A 23807-nucleotide genomic window follows, 5' to 3' on the forward strand; every position below is an offset into this window, starting at 1 on the left:
GGTTCCTAGGATTTATGCATCTAGTGCTCCATTTCAACTCCTAGACTTAATGCATAATATAGATATATAAGTAATAAACTATATAAGTGTAATAATTTGAAATACTGGGTTATGCATCGGAGCTTGCCTTCTTGAGCGGGGCTGGGGTTAGGGATGTCAAGGACTTCCGAACTTTGGTTCGGGGCTTTAGTTATAACCTCGGCGACATTAGCAGGATCTTCAGAAAACCCTTGCTCATTTTCCACGACTAGTTCGTAGTCTCCGTCGTCGAGTGTCGCTGACTCTACATGATATGCAATGATTTGAATTAGGTGGTTCTTGAGTTGAGAATTTTACTTCACGATAAAGTTGCAATCCAAAAATTTGATAAACACAACATCATAAAACAAGAAATTTGAATTCAAACCTACTATTTGTATCTCAATTCAATTATCCTAACCAATGGGATTAATTGAATGAGATTAACAAGATTGATTTCTATTTTGAAATATATAAAGGTTATGGCCTTGAATTTTTGTGGGTAAAATTGTTTCTAACAGAGAAGTTTACTATGAATTTATCATAATTTTCTGAAAATAGAAACTAAAGCATTTGAACTAAGTTCAAATTGCAAGTTTACATTTAATTCTTAGGCAAAATAGTGCTATAAATTCTTGAAAAATTTACTATGAACTATATAATGACAGAGAATCATATGATAAAAAGATCTAAGCATGGAAACCTTAGTAGCATGTTTAAATAAATTTTAACCAATTCAAGCTTGATTTTCATAAGTTTTAATTAATTCAAGCTAGGGTTCAGTACAGTAGGTGAACCTTTTACACAAGCTTATTCATACCCTAAACAGGCTACACACCAAAAATCACAGGCAATAGAGCTAACATGCAAAATTTATACTCAAGATACCCTTTTGTTAATCTTTAAAATAACTCTAAAACCATTTTGTTTCAAACTGCACTTTAATAATAAAAGTTGTAGATCTAAACTTCTGGAGTACAACAAAATTGGTTTGGTAATTTTTGGATTTTTCTACAATTTCCTATGGACTTTCCAAGTTGGCCGATTTGAATTGGGGGAGTTCTGATTTTCTACAGAAAGGCCCCTGGAAAGATTTAAATCTTTGCAATCGGGTCCTTAGCCGGGCTACACAGGGATGCCGATCGGTGGCGACCAAATTCCGGCGAGGGGGCTCACCGGCGGCGAGGGGGAAGTGGGGGAACAGGTTCAGGAGCTCACGGCGGTCACGGGGGTGGCCGGTGTTGGGAAAGAGAGGGACCGAGGCGGCGGGTCGACGGCGAACAGGGGCGGGCGGCGGGGCTCCGAGGGACGGCGACGGCGTTCCGGTGGCCGGAGGGCAGGAGGGCAGCGGGGAAGTAGCTAGGAAGCTTCCTCGCAATGATGTGGTGCTGATGGTGTGCTTGACTGAGGCTAAGGGGCGGCGGAGCGTCGGGACGACGGCGAGGCCGAGCGGCGGCGGAAGCTCGAGCTCACCGGCATAGTGGTCCGGTCGTTCTGGTGCAGGAGAGCGAAATTAGGCAGGCTTGCGAGCATCAGTGGGTGGCAGGGGTGCTGCTGGAGCACTGGATCAAGGGTGGGAAGCGACAGAGGCGGCTATCGACGGTGAGCCGAGGCAGCGGTGGGGCTCCGGCGAGGTGTGGAGCTCGGGAAAGAGAAAGGCAGTGGAAATGCAAGTACGTGAGTGCAAGAGTGAGTCCGTGGGGAACTCCAGTATGTGCTTCAAGTTGAGAAAGAGGCACGGCGGGCGAGAGCAGGTGCTGTCAAGCTCGGCGGCGCGCGTGGAGGCTCGGGCGGCGGCAGCACGACGTGGAGGAGCGCGGAGAGGGCCAGCGTGGGCCGGGAAGCGGCGGGCAGGGTGCTGGAGCTGCACGTGGCGCGAAGAGAGGCGGCGCGGGGGCAGCTGAGGCTCGGCACATGGCCGGCAAGGGCGGCGGGATCGGGCAGAGAGAAAACAGAGAGAGGAGGGAGCTGGAGGTAGACGAGGGGACTAATCTGTAATTCTCCAAAAGTGCAGGGACTCCACTGTAAAGCTGAGTTAACTTTCAAACCATAGCTCAAATGAAAATTTGCCCAAAAGCAAAAATGTAGAGCTTAGCAAGATCTACAAATTTGCTTTAGGGTTCAATTTCAAAAGAGTTAAGGATTCGAATCTAATTTAAAACTTGGCAAAGTTTTAAATTTCGGAGAAATCCTATTTAAAATCTACACTCCACTTGAATCCTTAGGGTAGTTTCACCTCTATTTATGGTTTAAAAGTAAGTTCTTGCTTTTTTGCAGAACAACCTTCATATATTTTGATTTTACCTCTCATTCTCTCCTATTTTACACCTAGGGACCTAAATTTTCCAAAATTACTAAAAGATCCTTTTGCCTTTGCATTAAAGTTTTAGCACACATACATAAAATCAAACATACAAACTTTATACTAGAATCTAGTGTTTTAACCCTAAATAGCTGAATGTCACAATCTGCTCCTAGAAATGGGTTTTCAGGGGCGGGCTATGTACCCATCCCTGTAGATAGCTATTTTTTGCTGCAACGAGCAGGAATGCTGTTTTACCCATCCCTAAAAATGTTCTGTAGTAGTGATACTTCAGCCAATACGAAAATCCATAGAGAAATATATGCATATACATGTACGAAAGCATCATAAATTTTAAAACAGATAGAGTAATATGGAACAGTTTAATTACATATATCTGATGTCTAGAGAAGCGGAGAAGTGATTGATGATGATCCACAAGACGAGCGGACACGAGCCGAGCTTATCGCTTGATACATTGGAGCATGGATGCTCGCAATACAATGCAAAGCATACTCATGGGGAACGTGTGTACATATAGGACGCAGTGCGGAACCTGGTGCGTGGCCTCGGACAGGGTTAAGGCATTAAGATAAGACTAGGCAAGGCCCCCACAGCCGACAAGCAAATGAAAAAGGTGAGGTATTAGTTTTGGGGTAAAAGAAAACTATGTATTCTATTAGACTTTTAGAATACCCACAAGTATTTATGTGGTGAAAAAATTGACATCATCGGTTCGCCATTCAAGAGTATTAGGGCAATCCTAATGCTATGACTAAAATATCATTTAATATACTATTATGTGGGATATTTTGCTGATTTGGTAATGCAACTGAAGAGAAGGTAGATGGAAATGTCAAGAAATTGAGTCTCATACAAGAAATAGTTTCTTGCAAAAAACTAAAGTTTAAAAAAATTACATGAAATTCATCGGAATGGATATAATAAATACTAAGATAGAATTAAGAGTAGGAAGAAGGGGATTGGTAGGGAGAGGAGAAATATCATTGCAATAATTTATTTTTTGATCACAATTATATATTGTGCATTGGGAGCTATAGTTTTTTAGGTGGAGTCTAGCTACGTGACATGACATATCATAAACACTGCTACGTAGTTTTTTTAGTTATGATCGGGATTGCCCTTATACAATTTTCTTATTTCGATATAGAGGTTAGCATCACGATGTTTCTGCAAAATAGGACCAATCTGAATTCCGTCTAATTCTCCTCTTCTTGTTTCTTGAGAAACATGGGCCCACAACACTCTTTTCTTTCAACTAGCAACGAAGCAATGCATATGCTCTTGTATCTTTATTCCAAGCATGGTAGCTTCGAGGCCTCCAGCACAAAATGGCTTCAAGCATAATTTGTATAGACGGTGGTCCAGACGTTTGTTACCGAATCAATATAACACACGCTTATAAGCAAAACAGCGTCTGTTACAAAATGTGCAACCGGTTCTGGCGTGGCATCAGGTCGGATTCACTGAAGCAGCAACGGAAGATGAACATCTCATCAGAGCGGATATTGTTAATGCTGAAAATAGCATATTGTTACAGTGCATACTAAACTGCTTAGCTCACTCTGCTACACCATGAAACGTACACCAGGTTTTGAATGCTTCCTACGGAAATCTAGAAGTTCGCATTAACACCAGCTGAACCCTACCTGGCAGTAAAAAAGTTTCAAGTGGCTAATCAACACTGTAACTTACACGTGCAAACTGTTGCCCCTAAAAGACTACTATAGTACAAGTACGTAAAATAAATATGGTGATGATTATTTAATGCTTTTTTGTCTCGTGCGAGTCACGCAGGCAACCAACATCTCTTCTCAACCAGGCTTAACAGATACAATCAACCAAACATAGTGTCTTGCATGCACTTAGCCTAGCTGAGCTCAGCCTATCTCACATATACAAGCCAGGGTAGCCTGGGAAAGAACCAAACGCGCCCTAACTGGCCAGCCTCCCTACCAGGAGGCTCTGCCGAGAGCTGTCGCTTGTTTCTAAGCCACATGACAATATTACAGTAGTGCAAAAGAGAGCTAGAGACCAATCGATAACAGCCAGATGACAATACTGAGTAAACTAAAATCTCTGACATAGGCACATAGCTTAACAGGTCCACTTCGAAACACAGACACAAAATTCTTGCTACTAGTTGATAGCACTAGGAAAGAGCGGATACAAGCTGCCAGCCCCAACTACTATAGCAAAGAGTTCTGAATTAGTCATAAGCTCTTCTTTTGGCAGGCGGGGATCTTGATCGGTAACCAGGAGATCTGCAGCAGATACAAATGTGCTTTCATCAGATAACAGGACAACCCTCGAAATGCTGAAAGCATGCAGACATGGAATTTCATAAGTAGGAGACTATACGAATACCAGGTTAGATCAATGAAACCTCTTGCATTCAGCATTCAAAAATTTTCAGGGCAATGACCAAACCTTGAATTCATAAGTAAATACAACTACTACCTCCGTCATGAAATATGAGGGGTTATGGATGCTGAATAAGAAGTGTGCACATACTGATCACTTAACTAGATGATAGAACACAAGCAACTATCCAAATCTACTCATAAGAACACGTGTGAAGAGGGCTCCAGAAGTCATGCTGCAGTCATGACATGGACAAACAAGACAAGCATGCACAATAATGAAAACAATCAAAGGGTGTTACCTCCGATAGCGATCACGAACAGGACTTCTGCTCCTGCCATACGAACCATACACAGGACTTGGTGGGCGACCATAGTCAGGACTAGGTCGTGACCGGTACACTGGGCTAATAGAACGGCGATACGGGCTATCCCCACGCCTACCATAGCCACCACCTCTTCTAGGGCTGTCATATCTATCACTTCTTTCACCATCATCTCTAAAGGCATACTCCACAGAAATCACTCTGTCCAAAAGCGTGCTGCAAAAAAAGAGCAGTGGATTCATAAGCATTACATACAAGCAGTGTGAAAGAGCACAAAGAAAAGGCTTCCTTGAAAAGAAATGACATACACCAAAGATATATAATAACATGCAATTAGTGATTTCTATTAAATAGCATCTCTGTACAAAACTCGTAGTTGAAAAATCAACAGCAAGTTCTAAAAAAGTGTCATTCTTCAATAAATTACACTATTAATGGAAGAAGAAAACCATTTTACTACCCTCACCAATGCACCTTGTTCAACAAACCCCCTGAAAATAATTTAGGCTTGATTTATTCCCCCAAACTTTTAATTAGTCCAATCTACCCCCTAATGAGATTTTTCTTTTTTGTTTCTCCATGTACTAATTGATTTTTAGGTTCAAATTTTACAAGGTGACTTGAAACCTAATTCTCTATGTTAGAAAAATATATTAGAAAATTTCCACAATTACTTTTCATGCAGTTTTGTATCTTTTAAGATCAATTTTGCATTAAATGTCCCTAACCTATGAAAATAACTGTGAGAAATTTTAATGTATTTTTCTAACATAAGGCATCATGTTCTTTATCTGCTCACAAAATTTTAACTCAAAATTCAACTTATACAGGGAGAAACAAAAAAAGACAAATCTCATTAGGCGGTAGATTGGACTAGGTCAAATAATTTAGGGGAGTAAATCGAGCCTAAATTTTGTTTAGGGGGTCACATGGACAAAGTGAATTGGTGAGGGTAGTAAAATGGACTTTTTCGTCAATGGAATACTTAAAATTTTCTTTACAATTTATAGAAGAGATAAAACATTCCCCAAATACTGAGTCAGTGAGAGTCAAATCTTGCTGAGTTGATAACTTGGCAACAGTGAAAATCACTGCATAGAAAAACTTTGGGAAGGATGCTTACGTAGCATGAGTAGCTTCAAGAGCTTTTCTGGCTTCTTCAAGTGTTCCAAACTGGACAAAAGCAAAGTTCCTCCTTATCCGAACATTTGATATATTCCCAAATGGTGCAAAGTGCCTTTCGATATCACTGACTCTTGTGTTGATTGGGTCAAAGTTAATGACAAACAACGTCTTAGTGGGCTTAGTGTTTGCTGCTGGTTTGTCGCCATCACGTCTAGCAGCTCGATCACCCTATTAGAAATAACAAAACAAAAGTTAGTGTGATCTGACAACTGCATGACATGGAACAAACATTAGCTACACAAGTACAACAGGGATCAGTAGGGGGTTCACAAGAACATTAGAAGAGATTACCCTTGACCACTCCACTGAAAGCCTGCGTCTCCCAGGGCCAAAGGGATAACCATCAAGAGCCCGTATGGCATCATCACCATCATGCTCATCCTCAAAGTAAACGAAAGCAAATCCTACAAATGTAAAAATTCAAGTCAGAGGGGTAGAAATTGAATAACCAATGTCCCAACAAACACAGAAGAAAATTACAACTGCTTTACAATAACAACTCGTCAGTATATCCAAACCTAAAAGAATCAGAAAGGTACTGCACCTGCATAGTTCTGATGGTATGAAGAGCACTAGAGAGGTAGATTCCATTCATGATCAGAGCTAAGCATGGAGTTGAACAACTTATATCCAAAGTAAGAAATAATGACTGGTGACATTGAACATGCTTCGCCGTAAATGGAACTCTTGCTTATCAATACAGTACACGTAGCACGTTGTCATGTTGGGATACTTCTAGTCATGGCATGGCATGGCGTGATGGTACTGATGGCATGGCACAAATCACAGAGTCCCGCTAAACATGCTTGAGCAGTAGTAACGGTGTACAGCAGTGCACATGAACAGATGGTTTCAAGCGAAGGAAATGATGGCCAGGTGAGTGAATGGAAGGCATTTCAGGAGTTGAGGAGCCCCGGTGGAGCTATGTTTGCCCTGGTAGTTCCTGCGCACAGTAAACATTTAAACATCTCTGCCTAGCATACACACAATGCAACTGCGGATACATTGCACAGGGCACGACATATGTGCAATTTTGTGCTCTACAATGTAGATGTTACACAAGTACAGTACAAAAGCAAAATATCAGAGTAGGTTAACATCCTATTAGCTTCAATTTCAGTCCCAGATTAAAAGCATATTTGTCCAACAGGCAGCAAGAATTTTGTTCTTTGACATAATATGAATCAAAAACATAAAAACATAGTAACAAACGAATTAATTCAAAAAGTACATTAACTAATCGACCAAGAAGAACTGGCAGCAGAGGATGAATCTCATAAAAAACAATTTTAAGTAGGAACTTTCTCATTCCCTCCTCTCTATATTTCTTTGAGTGGAATTTTTCTCCTTTTTCTTCTATTCATTGAAACTCGCCACACTGGCGAGGGACACAAGGAGCTCAAATCGAGCAGAAATCGAAGACGACGAGATATACAGGGTGGGCAAAAGGAGGGAAGGGGGAAAGGCAGACCTGACTTCATGTCGATGCGCTCGATCCTGCCGTAGCGGTAGAAGAGTTGGTCGAGCTCCGAGTGGCGGGTGTCATAGTCCAGGTTCCCCACGAACACCGGCCTCATCTTGACCGCCAGCGAGTCGGCGACGAACAAATCCCCCGACAGAAAACCCTACAAACAAACCGAAACGGAAAGCATGGGCGCAAGGTGGATCAGTCCTGGGGCTAAGGGCGCCGGCGAGCAACGAAGGATTCGATGGGGAACTCGGGAATCCTAGGGGCAGGAGAGAGCAATACCTGCGTCGTCGCCGCGCGGACGAGAGGGAGAAGAGGGAGAGAGGCGGCTAGGGTTCGAGAGAGACGATGCGCTCTTTTTCGGCTATGTAACCTGTTGGGTCGGTGGGCTTAGTAATCAGGATGGGCTGGATTTTGTTTTGCCACACGGATGCCCCGACTAGGCCCGTTTCGAAATATGAGAATCTTTCCCGATCGGAGTGACAATGGACGCTGAAGCTATGATCCGCTCATTCGTCTCCAAACGTGCCTCCTCCGTCTCCAAACGTGCCTCCTCCGTCCACCCCTTTTCTCTCTCTCTCCTACAGACTTACAATGGGTTCCACCCCCTCCCCCCTCTAATGTTTTTTCTTCCTCCGCAGCGTCTGCCCTCGGGATTCAGAGAGTTCATGTTTGGGGTCAGGGGGATGGCCGGGACAAAGGGTTGGTTTGACGGCGGCTGCAGGTTGTGGGTGCCAGAGCGCCGCTGGTCGAGCAGTGGAAGGCATCCATTGTGAAGGGCAGACGGCAGGGGCAAGCATCAACTTGGTCAGGGTAGGACGGGGCGAGGAGGGGGCAGTGGTCGGCGAGGTAGCGGTAGCCGCCAGTGTCACATCCGCTTTTTAAAATAAAACCGAATGCATAATTATATGATGTCTAGAGCAGTAACATCATAATAGAATATGAGCAACAATATCACTAGAAAGAGACTTACATCGACTAAAAAGTCTATCAGAAATACATAGCTTACCATGAAAACGACGGCTCCACACATCACAGGCAATCGACCGGGGTTACATACGCCTAGAAATCAACAACATCTTCCAGAAAACTTCGCAGCAACTTTCTCTTCTGAACAGCTATTTTAGCAAGTGTGAGTACACTTATGGTTGATACTCAGCAAGTATATTAGAAAATAATGATATGCAAAGCATAAATAAGGATAAAGATTGGCTGAATAAGGCGTAAGCATTTTAAATAAACAGTTGAATATTAACAACCTATTTATCAAGCCATAAATGAATATTGCCCATATTTTTTAAATAAAGGAATAACTGAGTAATAAATAAATTTGGAATATTGAACAACTGAATTATGTCATAGATTCAATTTAGTTAAGTCATGTGAGGGTCCAGACCGCTCTTAACCGTGAGCACGGCTGATATATCAGTTTTACACTCTACAAAAGTCGCACACTTTACCTACAAGTTAGCGTTAGCCGTCACGCAGTGCCTGATCAGTGTTGATCAAGCACTATCATCACATTTCCAAGGTATGACTGCATGGGTACACTATGAGACCTTTACAAAGCCTCCCTGACAAGTAGTAGCCCGCTAAAGTTTAAGCCGCTATGCGAGTGCACCCTCCCCCAAAGCGAGTGTACCAGGTAGGCGTACCAACCCCTTTGGCTGGCCGAGTATCTCTCTTGAACCTAGTCCCCCTCTTACGTCTTTCGATAAGCTCTAACAAGTTAGAAGCTAGAGAAATCTAAATAATTAGCCAAGATCAGAGCCATATAGTTCTTGTGGTTGAACTGTTTTCTTAAGTGATCGCTATATAGTTTTAAATTAATAGTCATTAATATCAATTCATCTCATGGTTCCAAAAGAGGTAAATCATGCCAACAATTAAATACATAACCTGGCTTTCAAGGATATGGATAATCAATATGGACAAATAGGAACTCGTCAAATTATGTAGGCGTGCAAATAAATAAAAGTTGTTAGAATAAAATATAATCAAGGAATATACTTACCTTTATTCTAAATAATAGCTGCTCAGAGTCTTCAATTCTTACTCTTGCAACTCTTCATCTTCAGAGCTCTCTAACTGCGTTGTTTCTACTCGCAACAAGTATCGGCGCAAACATATAACAAACAAGCAAACAAGCACAACTATGAACAGAGCATCAAACAAAAAAATTAAAAGAGCACACTAAAAGATAGAGCTTGAAGCTACGATCGTGAGAGCGCAAGAAACACCGAAAATGGAGTTACGGTCGAAAAGATACAACTATTGAAAAATTTGCATTATAACAGAAAAGAAATCTGTAAGCTGAATTCATTTTAATTAAGAAAGACACATGCGAAGGATATTCTAAAGAAACACCCATATTACAATTAACTCCTATTAATTTATATTTGTAAAACATGAGATAAACTTAGTCATATTTTATTTACTAAGTTTCACTATAAATTATGTCAATTAATTATTTAACTAGCAAATAAAACATGTGAGAGCATCTAGCGTAAAACTTATCATCCGAGTTTGAGCTAAACAAGTTATTAAAAAACATACCAATTTAATATTAATTATGAAAACCGAGTTAGAACCCTAATTAGCTTTTAATTCGAAAAGCTAGTTGAAATAGGTATTAATCAAATTAATTCTAAATTTAATTATAAAATAGGAACTATGATACAACAGCGCTACAAAATTATAGCTCACGCTGTCAGTGTTTAACCGTCACGCCCACCGAGGGATACCTCGAGGTGGTGAGTTTGTAGGTACGATGTTGCCAAGATCAGGAACTCGAAGGTACAAGGAACACAAAGTTTAGACAAGACAGGTTCGGGCCGCCGAGAGCGTAATACCTACGTCTTGTGTGGTTTGTATTGTCTTAGGAGGTGATCGGATGATCTCCTGTTTGGAGAGAGTCCTTGTCCGCCCTTATATAGTCTGGAGGGACACAATTACATGGAATTCCTAGTCGGATACGAGCCTAGAAGTCCTATCCGAGTACTTTTCGGGTAGTTTCCTATTGTCTCCGACTAGTTTTACTACTGTATGAGTAGTTCTACTATACTACGAGTAGTTACAACTGATTTAGAATGTGGGCCATATCCCGCCCCTTATCCTGTAAGATGTAGGCCATGTGCGTAGTCCCGTGGATCCGGGTGTGACGAGCCCATGAGCTCTTCATAGTCGAGTACTGCAGGCTTTCGAGTACTTCTGAAGGCGTCTTCAAGTTCTCCCGAACTCCGTCTTGAAGGTGTCTTCCGAGTACTTTTTTGGCTGCATCGAGGCTGTGAGGTGCTCATGCCCGGAGTAGTTGTCAAGTCTTTTTCTATATGGGGTGCGATTGAACTCGCACTCCATATGGAGTAGCCCCCAAGCCTTAGATTGACTCGTAGAATCAGGCTGAGGGTTAATTTAGTCTTGAATCTTCTATCCTTATCTTTTAAAAGATTTGAAAAATAAGTCACCGATGACATGTGTCCCACGGCCCCGAGCCTTGAATTCAAATCCCCAAGGTTTGGAATAAAGGATCCAAATAATTATTGCATGCAATATATGACGATAAAGATTTGATGGTTATAAGATGGGCAAATTGGTTCAGAAATCTGAAAACCACTTTTTGGGGATAAATTCCCTAAAAAAATGGTTAAACAAATCACCTCTCCAAAAAGCACCCTATGTCAGACCCGGGGCCACCGGGCTGGGCACATAACGTAGTTTAAAGAGGTCTAAGAGATTAAGTCCGTCTTATCTCTTATCCATTTTGTTTATCTCTTGTTTATCCCGTTTAAATAGGAGATAGAGCTAACCAACACGGAGGGGATCTACTCGAGATATGTTCTGGTATGATCCCTCAGCGGAGGTTGGTTAGTATCTTTGTAACTCTGGCCTCTCGGATATATAAGGGAGGTCAGGGACCCCTCTCAAAGGAGAATCATTAGGTCATTCTACACCAAAGGCAATACAAACCACCATACAGGATGTAGGGTGTTACGCATCTTGCGGCCCGAACCTGTCTAAGTTTTGTGTTCCTTGTACCTTCGAGTTTCTGATCTCAGCGTCTCCTCACCCAAAACTTACCACCTTGGGTATATCCCTCGGTGGGCAGTAGGTTAAACACCGACAGCTGGCGCGCCAGGTAGGGGTGCGCGTCGAAGATCCACTGGCGAGCTCGATGGCATCGTTCAAATTCGTCAGGTCGGTTCCCTCCTAGGGTACGACATTCGTCTTTGGTTCATGGGTCTGCATCGCAGATGGTGTGGGCAATTTTCGGCGATTCCTCGTCGACATGAAGCCAAAGACTCCCGTTGCGGATCTCCGCAACAACCTTGACAAGTTCGTCGATGGGCTCGACAACTTGCCGCTTCATGCCTCTGCAGCACAGAACGAGATGGAGTCTGCTCTAGTTTCGACTTCTTCTGGTGTTGCGACAACTTCCTCTGGTTTGGACTTGTTCCAATCTAGGGGTCTGCATAACCGATCTCAGCTCGGCTTGTGCGAATCGGCCACTGATCTTCAGGAGGCTAACATCTCTGGGTCCCTCTCCATGTTAGAGAAGGACCTGGACTTGCTGCTCCAGGACGGAAAGCCTGAAGCCACCGCGTGTCGGAGGGCTTCGGGTTGTTCCGGCACCGGTGATCTGGTGGTCATCTCTTTGCCGGAAGGGTGCGTTGTGCACTGGAGGAGCATGATGCTCTCCAATCTACTCGAGGCAGAGGGTCAACTTGTGGCTCACCTCGAGCCCTTGCCCTTTCAAGAAGGCAGGCCATTGGCCACCGCGGCGGAGGGGTCAACTGAACTAGTCGACGAAAGCTCTCATGAGCTTTCCTCCCGCTAGGTGCTAATGGCCGAAGAAGGCGAGGACGGTGGGGACCTTCCCATCGTCAACTTTGAAGCGATCTCCGAAGATGAGATCACGGCCAACGCCGGTGACGAGAACGACGCCGATCGTGAGGCGCGGAGGGCCAGGAACAGGGCCCGCGCAATCCGGCGGAGGAGGGCTAACGAAGGAAGGCAATCTATGCATCGCGAGCTCGACCCTGAGTTTGCCGCCGTAAGCGAGCGGGGTTTCAGGACTCCGGTGGCCAACATCGCCAGGGTGACGGCCATCCTCGAGCGCAGCCATGATCCGGAGGTGCGTCAGGCGCTCCTTTATGCACAGAGGGCCTGGATCCAGCTGGATCAGCACAACCCGGCGTCCACCATCAGGGAGGAGCGCGTGGGTGAGAGACGGAGCCAGGTTCACAGCCGAACGGCTGGCGGCCGTCCTCGACACCAGCTCAGTAACGACAATGCTCGCGGGAGCCAGGCCCCTGGCGGGAGGCGGCAGCCACCGCAAGGGGGTCATCCGCGACAGGCCAATCATTGACTTCCTCCAGAGGACTTGCGCCAGCACATCAATGAAGGTCGCGACGCGCGGACCGTGATCTCCTCCAGGCGCAAGGTCCGCGAAGAAGTCGAAACTGAAGGTACTGACTGTAGCGACCGGTTCCCTGCTTTTTCTGCTCGTTTCAGCAGCTACAAGTATCCAGAGGGCTTCAAACCGATTGGCATTACCAAGTACGACGGCAAGCAAGCCCCTCAGCAGTGGCTCCGTTGCTACTCCACGGCCATTGAGGTCGCAGGGGGTTCGAACATTACCAAAGTCATCTATTTTCCGATGGCTTTGGACCCTGCGCCACTCACATGGCTGGAAAGCCTCGACAGCAACTCCATCAACTCCTGGGAACGCCTCAAGAAAGTCTTCATCGACAACTTCCAGGGAGCAATTGCTCGTGCAGGTACTCGTCATGATCTTGCTCAGTGTAAGCAAGAACGTAATGAGCTTTTGCGGTCCTACACACGTCGTTTCTTCGACGTTCGCGCCACCATCGCCAACATCTCGGAGGATGACATCATCAATTGTTTCTACGACGGCATCACCGACCCGGGCATCTGCAGGGATTTCAGGTAGAACAGTCCGAAAACTGTTGCAGGCCTCCGTGATATGATGCACGATTGGTCCGAACAGGAGGAGAAGATGCGGGAGCGGTTCCCGTGGCGTCAAGATAGCAATCTGCGGCGCCCAAATGACAACCGCAACGACAAAGGCCAGCGGGACTTTTCGGGTCCACCCCGGAAACGAAAGCCAGATGATGTCATCGCGGCTATCGATCGTCCTTCGCGGGGCAAGAAGTCGACGACACAGGAGGAGTTCGAGAAGCTCCTGCAGAAGAAGTGCCCATGGCATCCGGGCGCCAGCCACGCCGCCATCGACTGCTATCACCTTCGGAGGACGTTCAGCAACTCCGGTGGCGGAAAGAAGAACAAGAAGCCTGCTGACAAAGAACCTGAGGATGATGATCAAGTGGATCACGGGCGCAACCCGAAGTTTCAAGACGCTTCAAAGGTTGTCAACGTCATCTTCGGGGGAGACGAGGATTTCGGTTCCAGGCGGGATCAGAAGCTGCTTCTCCGGGAGATTTTGTCCATCAAGCCGGCGGTACCACGACCACTCCGTTGGTCGGAGGTCCCCATCTCGTTCTCCCGTGACGACCAGTGGACAAGCTTTTCGGAGCTCGGTAAGTTCCCCTTGGTCCTGGATCCTGTGGTGGCGGAGGTCAAGCTCACCAAGGTCCTCATCGATGGTGGGAGTGGGCTCAATCTCATCTTCGTCAGCACTTTGAAGAAAATGGGCCTGGATTTCAAGGATATGCTGGTTCCCAGCAAGTCTCCCTTTTACGGCATCATCCCAGGTAACGCGGCACATCCGCTGGGTACGGTGGTCCTCCCAGTCACCTTCGGCACGCGGGAGAACTATCGTACCGAGTTCATCAAATTCGAAGTAGCTAACTTCGAATCTTCTTATCATGCCATATTTGGTTGTCCGGCACTTGCCAAGTTCATGGCAGTGCCGCATTACGTCTATCTGCTTCTTAAGATGCCAGGACTCAGCGGAGTACTCACCCTCCGTGGCGACTTGAAGAAATCCTACGACTGCAATCAGGAGGCGATCCAATACGCTTCGACTACTCGCGTGCCAGATGTTTCGGGAGAAGTACTCGCGGCCGTGCAGCAGCTCTCCCAGTCTGGGCTAGAGATTCCTTCCAAGAAGGCCAGCAAGTCGAGCATCCAGTCAACTGATGATGTGGCCCTCAAGACGATCCAGCTTCAGGAGGGAGATTCATCTAAGACCGCTGTCATCGGTGCGGGCTTAGGTGACAAATAGGAACTCGTGCTCGTCAGCTTCCTTCGGGCTAACCGAGACATATTCGCATGGAAACCAGCGGATATGCTAGGGGTGCCCAGGGAGTTGATCGAGCATGCTTTGAATGTACACCCGCAGGCTACGCCCAAAAAGCAACGCCTGCGAAGGTTTGCCCACGACAAACGTGAGGGTATTAAACGGGAGATCGCTAAACTTCTCGCGGCTGGATTCATTAAAGAAGTAATCCATCCGGAGTGGGTAGCGAATCCCGTTTTTGTAAAGAAAAAGAACAATGAATGGAGAATGTGTGTCGACTACACTGATCTCAACAAGCACTGCCCAAAAGATCATTTTGGGCTACCGCGCATTGACCAAGTTGTCGATTCGACGACTGGTTGTGTCCTTCTTTGTTTTCTTGATTGTTACTCAGGATATCATCAGATCGTGTTCAAGGAGGAGGACCAAATTAAGACTGCTTTCATCACCCCGTACGGGACTTACGCCTACAAACAATATCCTTCGGGTTGAAGAACGCAGGAGCAACCTATCAGCGTGCGATCCAGATGTGTTTCACGGATCAGCTGCACTAGAATGTTGAAGCTTATGTGGATGACATCATCATCAAGACCAGGACGTCCAGCGACTTAATTGCGGATTTGGAGGAAACATTTAGCAGCCTGCGCAGATTTCGGTGGAAACTCAATCCCACCAAGTGCGTCTTCGGAGTACCTTCAGGGAAATTGCTCGGGTTCATCATCAGCAACCGAGGCATTGAAGCAAACCCTGTAAAGATCACGGCCATCTCTGATATGGAGGCTCCGGCCACAATCAAGGATGTGCAGAAGTTAACAGGTTGTATGGCGGCCCTGAACAGGTTCATCTCCCGACTCGGGAAGAGAGGACTACCTTTCTTCAAGCTCCTGAAATGCCAAGATAAGTTCCAATGGACGGAGGAGGCTGTGCGGGTCTTGCAGGATCTGAAACATCATCTTCAGTCACCTCCGATCCTTATAGCACCGTTGCCAGGGGAGGATCTACTACTTTACATCGCGGCAACAATTCATGTTGTCAGCAGTGCTATTGTAGTCGAGCGAGGCGAGGAAGGCCATGCGTTTGGAGTGCAGAGGCCTGTCTACTTCGTCAGCGAAGTCCTCTCCGAATCCAAGATACAGTATCTAGCTGTTCAAAACTTTTATACGCAATCTTAATCACATCAAGAAAGCTACACCATTACTTCAACGAGTACAAGATTACTGTGGTCACGGTTTTCCCGTTGGGGGATATTCTTCATAATCAAGATGCCACGGGGCGCATATCCAAGTGCGCCGTGGAACTGGGGGCTTTGTCAATCGACTTCAAGCCACGCACGGCAATTAAGTCACAGGCTCTAGTCGACTTCATGGCTGAATGGAGGGAGAATCAAGTCCCAACTCCAGTGGACAGCTAGAGCACTGGACCATGTATTTTGATGGGTCCCTCAAGCTCGACGGCGGCGGCGCCGATGTTCTGTTTATTTCTCCACGAGATGAACAATTGAAATATGTCCTTCAGATCCTGTGGGCGGTATCCAACAACGAAGCCGAGTATGAAGCCTTACTTCACGGCCTTCGTTTGGCGATATCACTAGGGATCAAGCGACTACTTGTATATGGCGATTCTCTTCTTGTTGTTCAGCAGGTCAACAAGGAATGGGACTGCAACAAGGAGACGATGGACGCTTATGTACAGGAAGTGCGCAAGCTGGAAAGCAATTTCTCTGGCTTGGAGGTTCATCACGTATTGCGGGAGCACAACGTTGGCGCGCATATCCTGTCCAAACTGGGGTCCACGCATGCTCAGGTTCCGCCGGGAGTCTTTGTCCAGGAGCTCAAGCAGCCATCCATCAAGTCTTCTCCGCAGGTAACCATCGACGCGGGTCCCCAACAACCCGATCGAGAGGTTATGGTGCTGGGGGAGGACTGGTGAGAGGCTTTTATCGACTTCATTCGAGATCAGCGGCTACCAGCAGGGATCGACGCCAAGAGCGCGGAGGCGGCACGCGTCTTGCGAAGAAGCAAGGGCTTCATCCTGGTCGACGGCAAACTCTATCGGCGTGGCGCTCAGTCAGGAGTTCTCATGAAGTGCGTCACAAAGGAAGACGGTTACAACATACTGCGGGAGATCCACGAGGGCGTTTGCGGAAACCATGCGGCTTCAAGAACGCTGGTGGGGAAAGCATATAGGGCCGGTTTCTGGTGGCCCACTGCAGTGACCGACGTGGAAGATCTCGTGCGCAGGTGCCAAAATTGTCAATTCTTCGGCATACAGACTCACGTTCCAGCTCATAGCCTCATCACTATACCGCCATCTTGGCCCTTTTCTTGTTGGAGTCTCGACATGATCGGGCCCTTCACGACGGCACCAGGCGGTTTTACCCATGTTCTGGTGGCTATCGACAAGTTTACTAAGTGGATCGAGTACAAGCCGATAGCCAAGCTCACGCCAGATCGGGTCGTCGACTTCATCTTAGATATTTTGCATCGTTTCGGCTTCCCCAACACCATCATCACGGACTTAGGATCAAACTTCACGGCAAACCAGTTCTGGGAGTTCTGCGAGAACGCTTGCATCGAAGTTAAATACGTCTCGGTTGCACACCCAAGGGCCAATGGACAAGTCGAAAGGGCGAACGGCTTGATCATTGACGGCCTCAAGAAGAGACTTTATGATGAAAACAGCAAGAAGGGAGGCAAATGGGCGCATGAGCTACCACACGTCGTCTGGGGGCTTCGGACTCAGGCATCCAAAGCCACAGGTCAAACACCTTTCTTCCTTGTATATGGATCTGAAGCTATTCTACCAGCCGATATCATGTGGAAGTCTCCAAGGGTCAAAATGTACAATGAAGGCGAGGCGGACGAGGCGCGGCAGTTAGAGCTTGATTCTATGGAAGAAGCTCATTGCACCGCTCTTGTTCAGTCAGCTCGGTACCTGCAGGGGATCCGGCGATATCATGATCGCAACGTCAGGGAGCGGTCATTCAATGTTGGCGAATTGGTCTTGCGTCGTATTCAGGACGAATCTGGCCTACACAAGCTCAACTCAAGGTGGGAGGGCCCGTTCGTCGTCAAGCAGGTTACAAGGCCAGGGTCTTATCGACTACAATATCCTGAGGGTCAGGATGTCCCGAACTCCTGGAACGTTCAGAACCTACGCAAGTTCTACCCTTAAGTCGAGGCCCGGTGATCGCTGAATCCCCGTGGGCTCAGAAGATCTCTTTTCCCCGAATCAATTTGGAGGCTATGAGCCACATGACTCGGTTTGTACATTCCTTCTTACTTGCACGACAGCCATGGTCACGTGCAAACACATATATAAATCGACTTCTCATCGTGAATGATGCGGGGGCTACGGCCACGATCATCCCCTTATGACTTCAGTTCCTGATGGAACCACCGGCTCCGTCCAACTCCTCTACATATCGAGTCCCGCCGCGACCATGGATGGTCGCACGCGACAGTAGTCGCATTTTTTCCAACATGGTCGATCCGTTCGACTGGCTTACACCCAGTACGTTGGAAAGGCTCGCATAAAGAGCTATCTCGACTACAACCTGAGTGGCTGCACTCAGAACAGTCTTGTTTCTGCCAAAAGAACGGCAAACCCGCGGCAACACCCGCACCTGCTCCTCGCAAACTCGATCTGTCCGTCCGGGTCCTACCTAGCTTACGGAGCACGCTCACAGCATGAGCGACTTTCGGCTACGCTCAGAGTCGCCGCACTCGGGGTAGTCTTGTTTTTCTGCCCTGCGCTCGGCAATCCCGCGACGATGCTCGCGTTCTTTCCTAACAAGCATAGACCCGCTCGATCGAGTTATGGCTAATCTGTTAGACGAGTAGTAACTACCCTTCGGGTCGTTGCACCCAGGGACGCGTCTACTACTTGAGCCTTGTAAGCCTGGATCCAAATTCAGCTAAGGCACGCAAACAAGTAGAGATATCAAGTGAAGTATTTACATAAGGGAATGACTACTTATCTCTCACACCCTAATCCTGCAGTACACTGTGTACAATTTGTTCGGCTACAGGTTGGGCCTCTCGCAGGTACTCGTCGAATCGCTCATCCGTGCAGTCCGCCGCCACCCCCTGCGCAAAAATGTCTAGCTGCGCGTTTGGCAATAAGGATTTCACATACGCGAGGGCATTGCTAATGCATGCGACTGGAGCCTCAGACAGGAATTTGAGCACTTTCTTCGGGGCTTCGCGGAGTCGCCCCAGCAGAGGCCGCAGGCTCGCTTCGCCTTCTTCTGGGGGATCCACCATGTCCACCAGCTCCTGGGCGGCCCCGCTGAGGTCCTCCAGCTCCTTCCGCTGCTGCTCGTCCTTCTCGTCCAGCGTTTTGATTTGCTGAAGGCAGTCGACGAACTGTCGTTCAGTATTGCCGATCACCTTCTGCAGCCTTTCGACATCATCTGTAGGACGATACGGCATATTCTTCACGTCAGTAAGCAGCTCCTCTTTGTGTTTTATTATTTTCCTAAGCTCTGCGGTGAAGATACTTCAGCAACTCAGGGAAATTACTAAGGAAAAGTACTCGAGGTAAGCGAGGGCCTACCTTGATGCGCTTTCTTCTCTTCCTTGAGCTGCTCCTGGTACTCCGCTTGTTGCTCCTTGAGCTATTTTTGGAGCTCAGAGTTGGCCTTCTCAAGGTTTTTCAGGTCATTCTTGAGTAGCCAAGTCTCTCGAGTTCTTTCCTGCTTCAGTATATCCAGCTCTCGCTGCAGATAGCAATTCTTCGTAATTTCTTCGGAGACGCGCTTGTCCAGGGCAGCTAACTCTCGCGCATCACTCACAACCGCGCTGAGCTTCTCCGATTTTTTCTGGGATTTAGTGATTACATGCTGCGCAAAAGGCGGAGATTGAGTCAAAACAGCTCATCAATATGCACAACGGAACATTACCCAAGTATTACCATGGAAAAATCGTATAACTCCTTGAAGGTGCTCTTGAAGGTCTTTAAATTTTCTGCCATCAACAGGGGGTCGTCCACCAGGTCGGTGGTGATGACGTTCTTGTACCCCGGCCCGGCCCTTAGTATCTCGCGGGGATTCCTCGAGGACCCGGTGATATCTTCGGGCGGTGGTTGCTGGACACCTGCAAGTACACAATGTTTTCAATATATTGCGCCCAGATCTCGGTAGCCAGCTGCGGGCAGATAAGCGCGTACTTGTGCCATCAGTAGGAGCGGCATCAGGGGTTTTGACTTGTTCTCCGCCACCAGCTTCGGTTTCGTCTTGTCGGGGCTCGGGAGGCGGCAAGTCGGGGAGCGTCGCATCTGCTTCAGGGGCCAGCTCCGTGGGTACTGGTTCTCCAGGCACTGATGGCTCGGAGGCTGCAGCAGCTGGGGCCGGTTCCGCACCGGAAGGATCAGTCCAGGTTGATGGCTCTGGGGCTGCAGTAGCCGTGCCCGGGTGCAGCTGAAGCTGCACCACGCTTGCAGCCCTGATGATGTCGACGTCGTTGTTATACAAGCTGGCAAGAGCAAGATTTTTATGCGAACGGAGGTAAACTCACAGTGTAGACTTCTTTTTGGCGGCCTTTTTCACCCGCAAGGCCCGTCGCGGAATCCCTGTTGCTGGCGGCGAGGTTTGATCAGCCGATTGAGCGGTCCCCGCCACGGCAATGGTCACTGCCGCGACGGCGGATGGGCCTGTTTCCACCTCTTCGGGTTCGGTCCCGGGTGGCAGAGCAGGAAGACTACAAGTGGATACTGTCAGTATACAATGCTATTGATACTTGGCAACTCATCAAAATAGCAAATCAGTACCTGGAGGACTCGACTTCTTGCGCCTTGTGTTTGCGCACCAGTCGATGGCCCTTTGGCACCAGTGGTAATGCGCCGGTCAGCTCCACGCTTTGCTCGGAGAAGTTGTCACGACGCGCCTCTCCTTCGGCTTCCTCCCATGCCCGAGAGCTCACATCCTCGGTGGACCCGCTGCTGCATTGAGCTGCAGCAATGCGAGCTCTCTTGGCCTCAACGGCGGCACTGGGGAGGAGGTGGTCTTGTCGGGGGATGTCCGGTCGCGGCGGGTAGCTATGGTACAGCTCCATGTGTCCCTGCAGGAGGTTCTTCAGTTAAGTAATGTAGCAACAGAGGTTGTCTTCAACAAAAGAAGTCAAATACTTACTGGTTTGGGCGGATTTCGTGCTGAAAATAATGTTGGCATGTATGGCACGGCGTCCACGTCCATCAGCACCCGCTGAACTCGATGGAGTGCGGCTTCGTCGGACAACTCCTCTGCGCACATGCGAGAGGAAACTTCAGCACCTAAATACTCAAATCCAAAACTGTGGTGTTGTTGGATCGGTTGGACTCGGCATTTGAAGAAGGAGAACATAACGGACGCGCCGGTCACTCCCGTCGTCTTGAGTGCTTCTTTGATTGTTAAAAGCTCCTCGACTTGATCTAGGTCTCCTCTGGTCAGTTCACGATTCCACTCTGGCCTCACCACAGGTGGTCTGTTTGTTTTCCCAGGGAGCTGGGGAGCATGAATTTCAATGTAGAACCAATGGTTCTTCCAACCAGGGAGGTTTGAGGGGAATTTGTATGAAAGGTATCTTTCGCCGGCCTGCTGTCGCAGTTGGATGCCGGCGCCCCCTACAACAGAAAGTTTTTTCTTTGTGGTAGGCTGGGGTTTGACGCGGAAGAGGAAGCGGAATAGATCCTAGTGGGGTTCGATTCCGAGAAAGGCTTCACAGAAGTGGATGAAAATGGAAATATGGCAAACGGAACTAGGGTTGAGGTGATGGAGCTCAAGCCCGTAATAATAAAGAAGGCCACGAAAGAAGAAAGAAGTGGGGAGGGCCAATCCCCGTTCGGCAAAATGGAGGAATGTGACGATTTCGTCGACATTTTCCATGGGGAAAGGTTCACGATAAGAGGGGTGCCAATTGACAAGGTTCTTTTCTTGCAGCAACCCCTCGGAAACTAGTTTGTTCAGATTGTTGAGGGAGCACTTACTATGTGTCCACTCCGCGGTCGATGGCTGCGCCTCTTTCTTCTTTTCCTCGATCTCTGACTTCTTGGACGCCATTTCTGATTCGCTGGCCACGAGATGCTCGGGGGCTGCGGGGAGAGGGGCGGGGAGGTCGGAGCGGGAGGATTTCTTTGGGGGATGGTGGCGGCGCTTGGTCTCGATTGGGAATTTTGGCGGTTCTTGGCAAAATGCAGATTGAAAGCACAGTCTTTTCCACTGTTATCGCGGGGTTAAATAACCAGCGGGGTGGGGAAAGGTTACTGTTCCGAAGTCGAAGGGTCATTTTTTGGAATATTCCAAAGATGAGAGGTCATTTGGTGGACTGTTTGGATTAAATATTCGATTAATCATTTTTTCAGGGCTAGTTAGCTCGAAAGAAGGGATTTTTCGAATTGGTGATCTAGCTTCTATCATTTGTATCATCATTTTGGTACTTTTTCAAGTTATCATTTTTAACCTGCACGCCACGGTTTTAGATCCTTAACTCCCTATTCGTGGAATTTGGATTTAAGGCTCGGGGGCTGTGGGGTACGTGGCATCGACTACTTATTTTTCAAATTTCTTTGATGAATAAGGAGGATTACAGACAAATGGGACCCTCAGCCTGATTCTCCGATTCAACCTAAGGCTCGGGGGCTACTCCATATGGAGTGCGATTTTTAAATCGCACACCATAACAAAAATTCGGGGCATGAGCACCTCATAGCTTCGATGCAGCCAAGCAAGTACTCAAAGAGGGACTTCAAGACGAAGCTCCAGAAGAAGTCGAAGACTGCTTCGAAAGTACTCGATAAGCCTGCAGTACTCAGCTACGAAGAGCTCGGGGGCTTGTCAGACCCGGGGCCACCGGGCTGGGCACATAACGTAGTTTAAAGAGGTCTAAGAGATTAAGTCCATCTTATCTCTTATTCATTTTGTTTATCTCTTGTTTATTCCGTTTAAATAGGAGATAGAGCTAACCAACACGGAGGGGATCTACTCGAGATATGTTCTGGTATGATCCCTCAGCGGAGGTTGGTTAGCATCTTTGTAACTCTGGCCTCTCGGATATATAAGGGAGGTCAGGGACCCCTCTCAAAGGAGGATCATTAGGTCATTCTACACCAAAGACAATACAAACCACCATACAGGTTGTAGGGTGTTACGCATCTTGCGGCCCGAACCTGTCTAAGTTTTGTGTTCCTTGTACCTTCGAGTTCCTAATATCGGCGTCTCCTCACCCAAAACTTACCACCTTGGGTATATTCCTCGGTGGGCAGCCGGTTAAACACCGACACCCTAAACTACCACTCAAATCAAACCTTGTTCGCTGAGAGCCGTATCGTATCCAGCCCCTGAGCCTGGGAGCTAGATGAGTCACACAAGATACACCTAGTAATTGGTGGCGCCAACCCCCGAGCCTAGGGATTGGCCAAGTTGCTATTGGATCTTGAACTGGCAATGATGCCCACTAGTCGGAGTCAATTCCGACTAGTTTTGTAGGCGAGATGAGTAGTCGAAGTAGTCCAACACGCGTAAAACTAGTCGGGAACTAGTAAACACAGTGTCATGGGAGTGAGGCCCCTTCAGTAAACCGCACGTAGTACTAGTCGTGAACCAGTAAATGGAGTAGTACTGGAATTATGGGAGCGAGGCCCCTTCAGTAAACTCCACGTAGTACTAGTTGTGAACTAGTAAATAGAGTAGTACTGGTAGTATGGTACGAAGCCCTTTCAGTAACTGCACGTAATACCAGTCGTAAACCAGTAAACGGAGTAGTACTGGAAGTGTGGGTATAAAGCCCTTGCAAGAAACTACACGTAGTACTAGTCGTGAACCTGTAAACTGAGCAGTACTGGCAGTATGGGAGCGATGCCCTTGCAGTAAACTGCACGTAGTACCAGTGTGAGCCAGTAAATAGAGTAGTACTAGAAGCGTGGGTACAAA

General features: G+C 47.3%; 1 protein-coding gene across 1 annotated transcript; it reads right to left on the bottom strand.

The window, feature by feature from the left end:
* Positions 1–4136: 4136 nt before the first annotated feature.
* On the bottom strand, positions 4137–8208 carry LOC112901440 (serine/arginine-rich splicing factor RS31-like). Its single transcript, XM_025970362.1, has 6 exons — positions 7966–8208; positions 7687–7840; positions 6507–6619; positions 6154–6383; positions 5007–5246; positions 4137–4605 (listed from the first exon to the last, which is right to left on the bottom strand). Exons 2-6 carry the CDS (start codon positions 7790–7792, stop codon positions 4551–4553), a joined length of 744 nt encoding a protein of 247 aa, XP_025826147.1. The 5' UTR covers positions 7793–7840; positions 7966–8208; the 3' UTR covers positions 4137–4550.
* Positions 8209–23807: the final 15599 nt, after the last annotated feature.

This window comes from Panicum hallii, chromosome 7, assembly GCF_002211085.1.
Source record: "Panicum hallii strain FIL2 chromosome 7, PHallii_v3.1, whole genome shotgun sequence".
Classification (NCBI taxonomy): domain Eukaryota; kingdom Viridiplantae; phylum Streptophyta; class Magnoliopsida; order Poales; family Poaceae; genus Panicum; species Panicum hallii.

Excerpts from the sequence above, each read along its gene's own strand:
- LOC112901440 (XM_025970362.1), bottom strand. The coding sequence starts at position 7,792 with ATGAGGCCGGTGTTCGTGGGGAACCTGGACTATGACACCCGCCACTCG. Across the intron at positions 6,620-7,686 it reads GCGCATCGACATGAAGTCAG|GATTTGCTTTCGTTTACTTT; the intron begins GTCTGCCTTTCC and ends TTACATTTGTAG. Across the intron at positions 4,606-5,006 it reads GTTCGTGATCGCTATCGGAG|ATCTCCTGGTTACCGATCAA; the intron begins GTAACACCCTTT and ends TATCTGCTGCAG.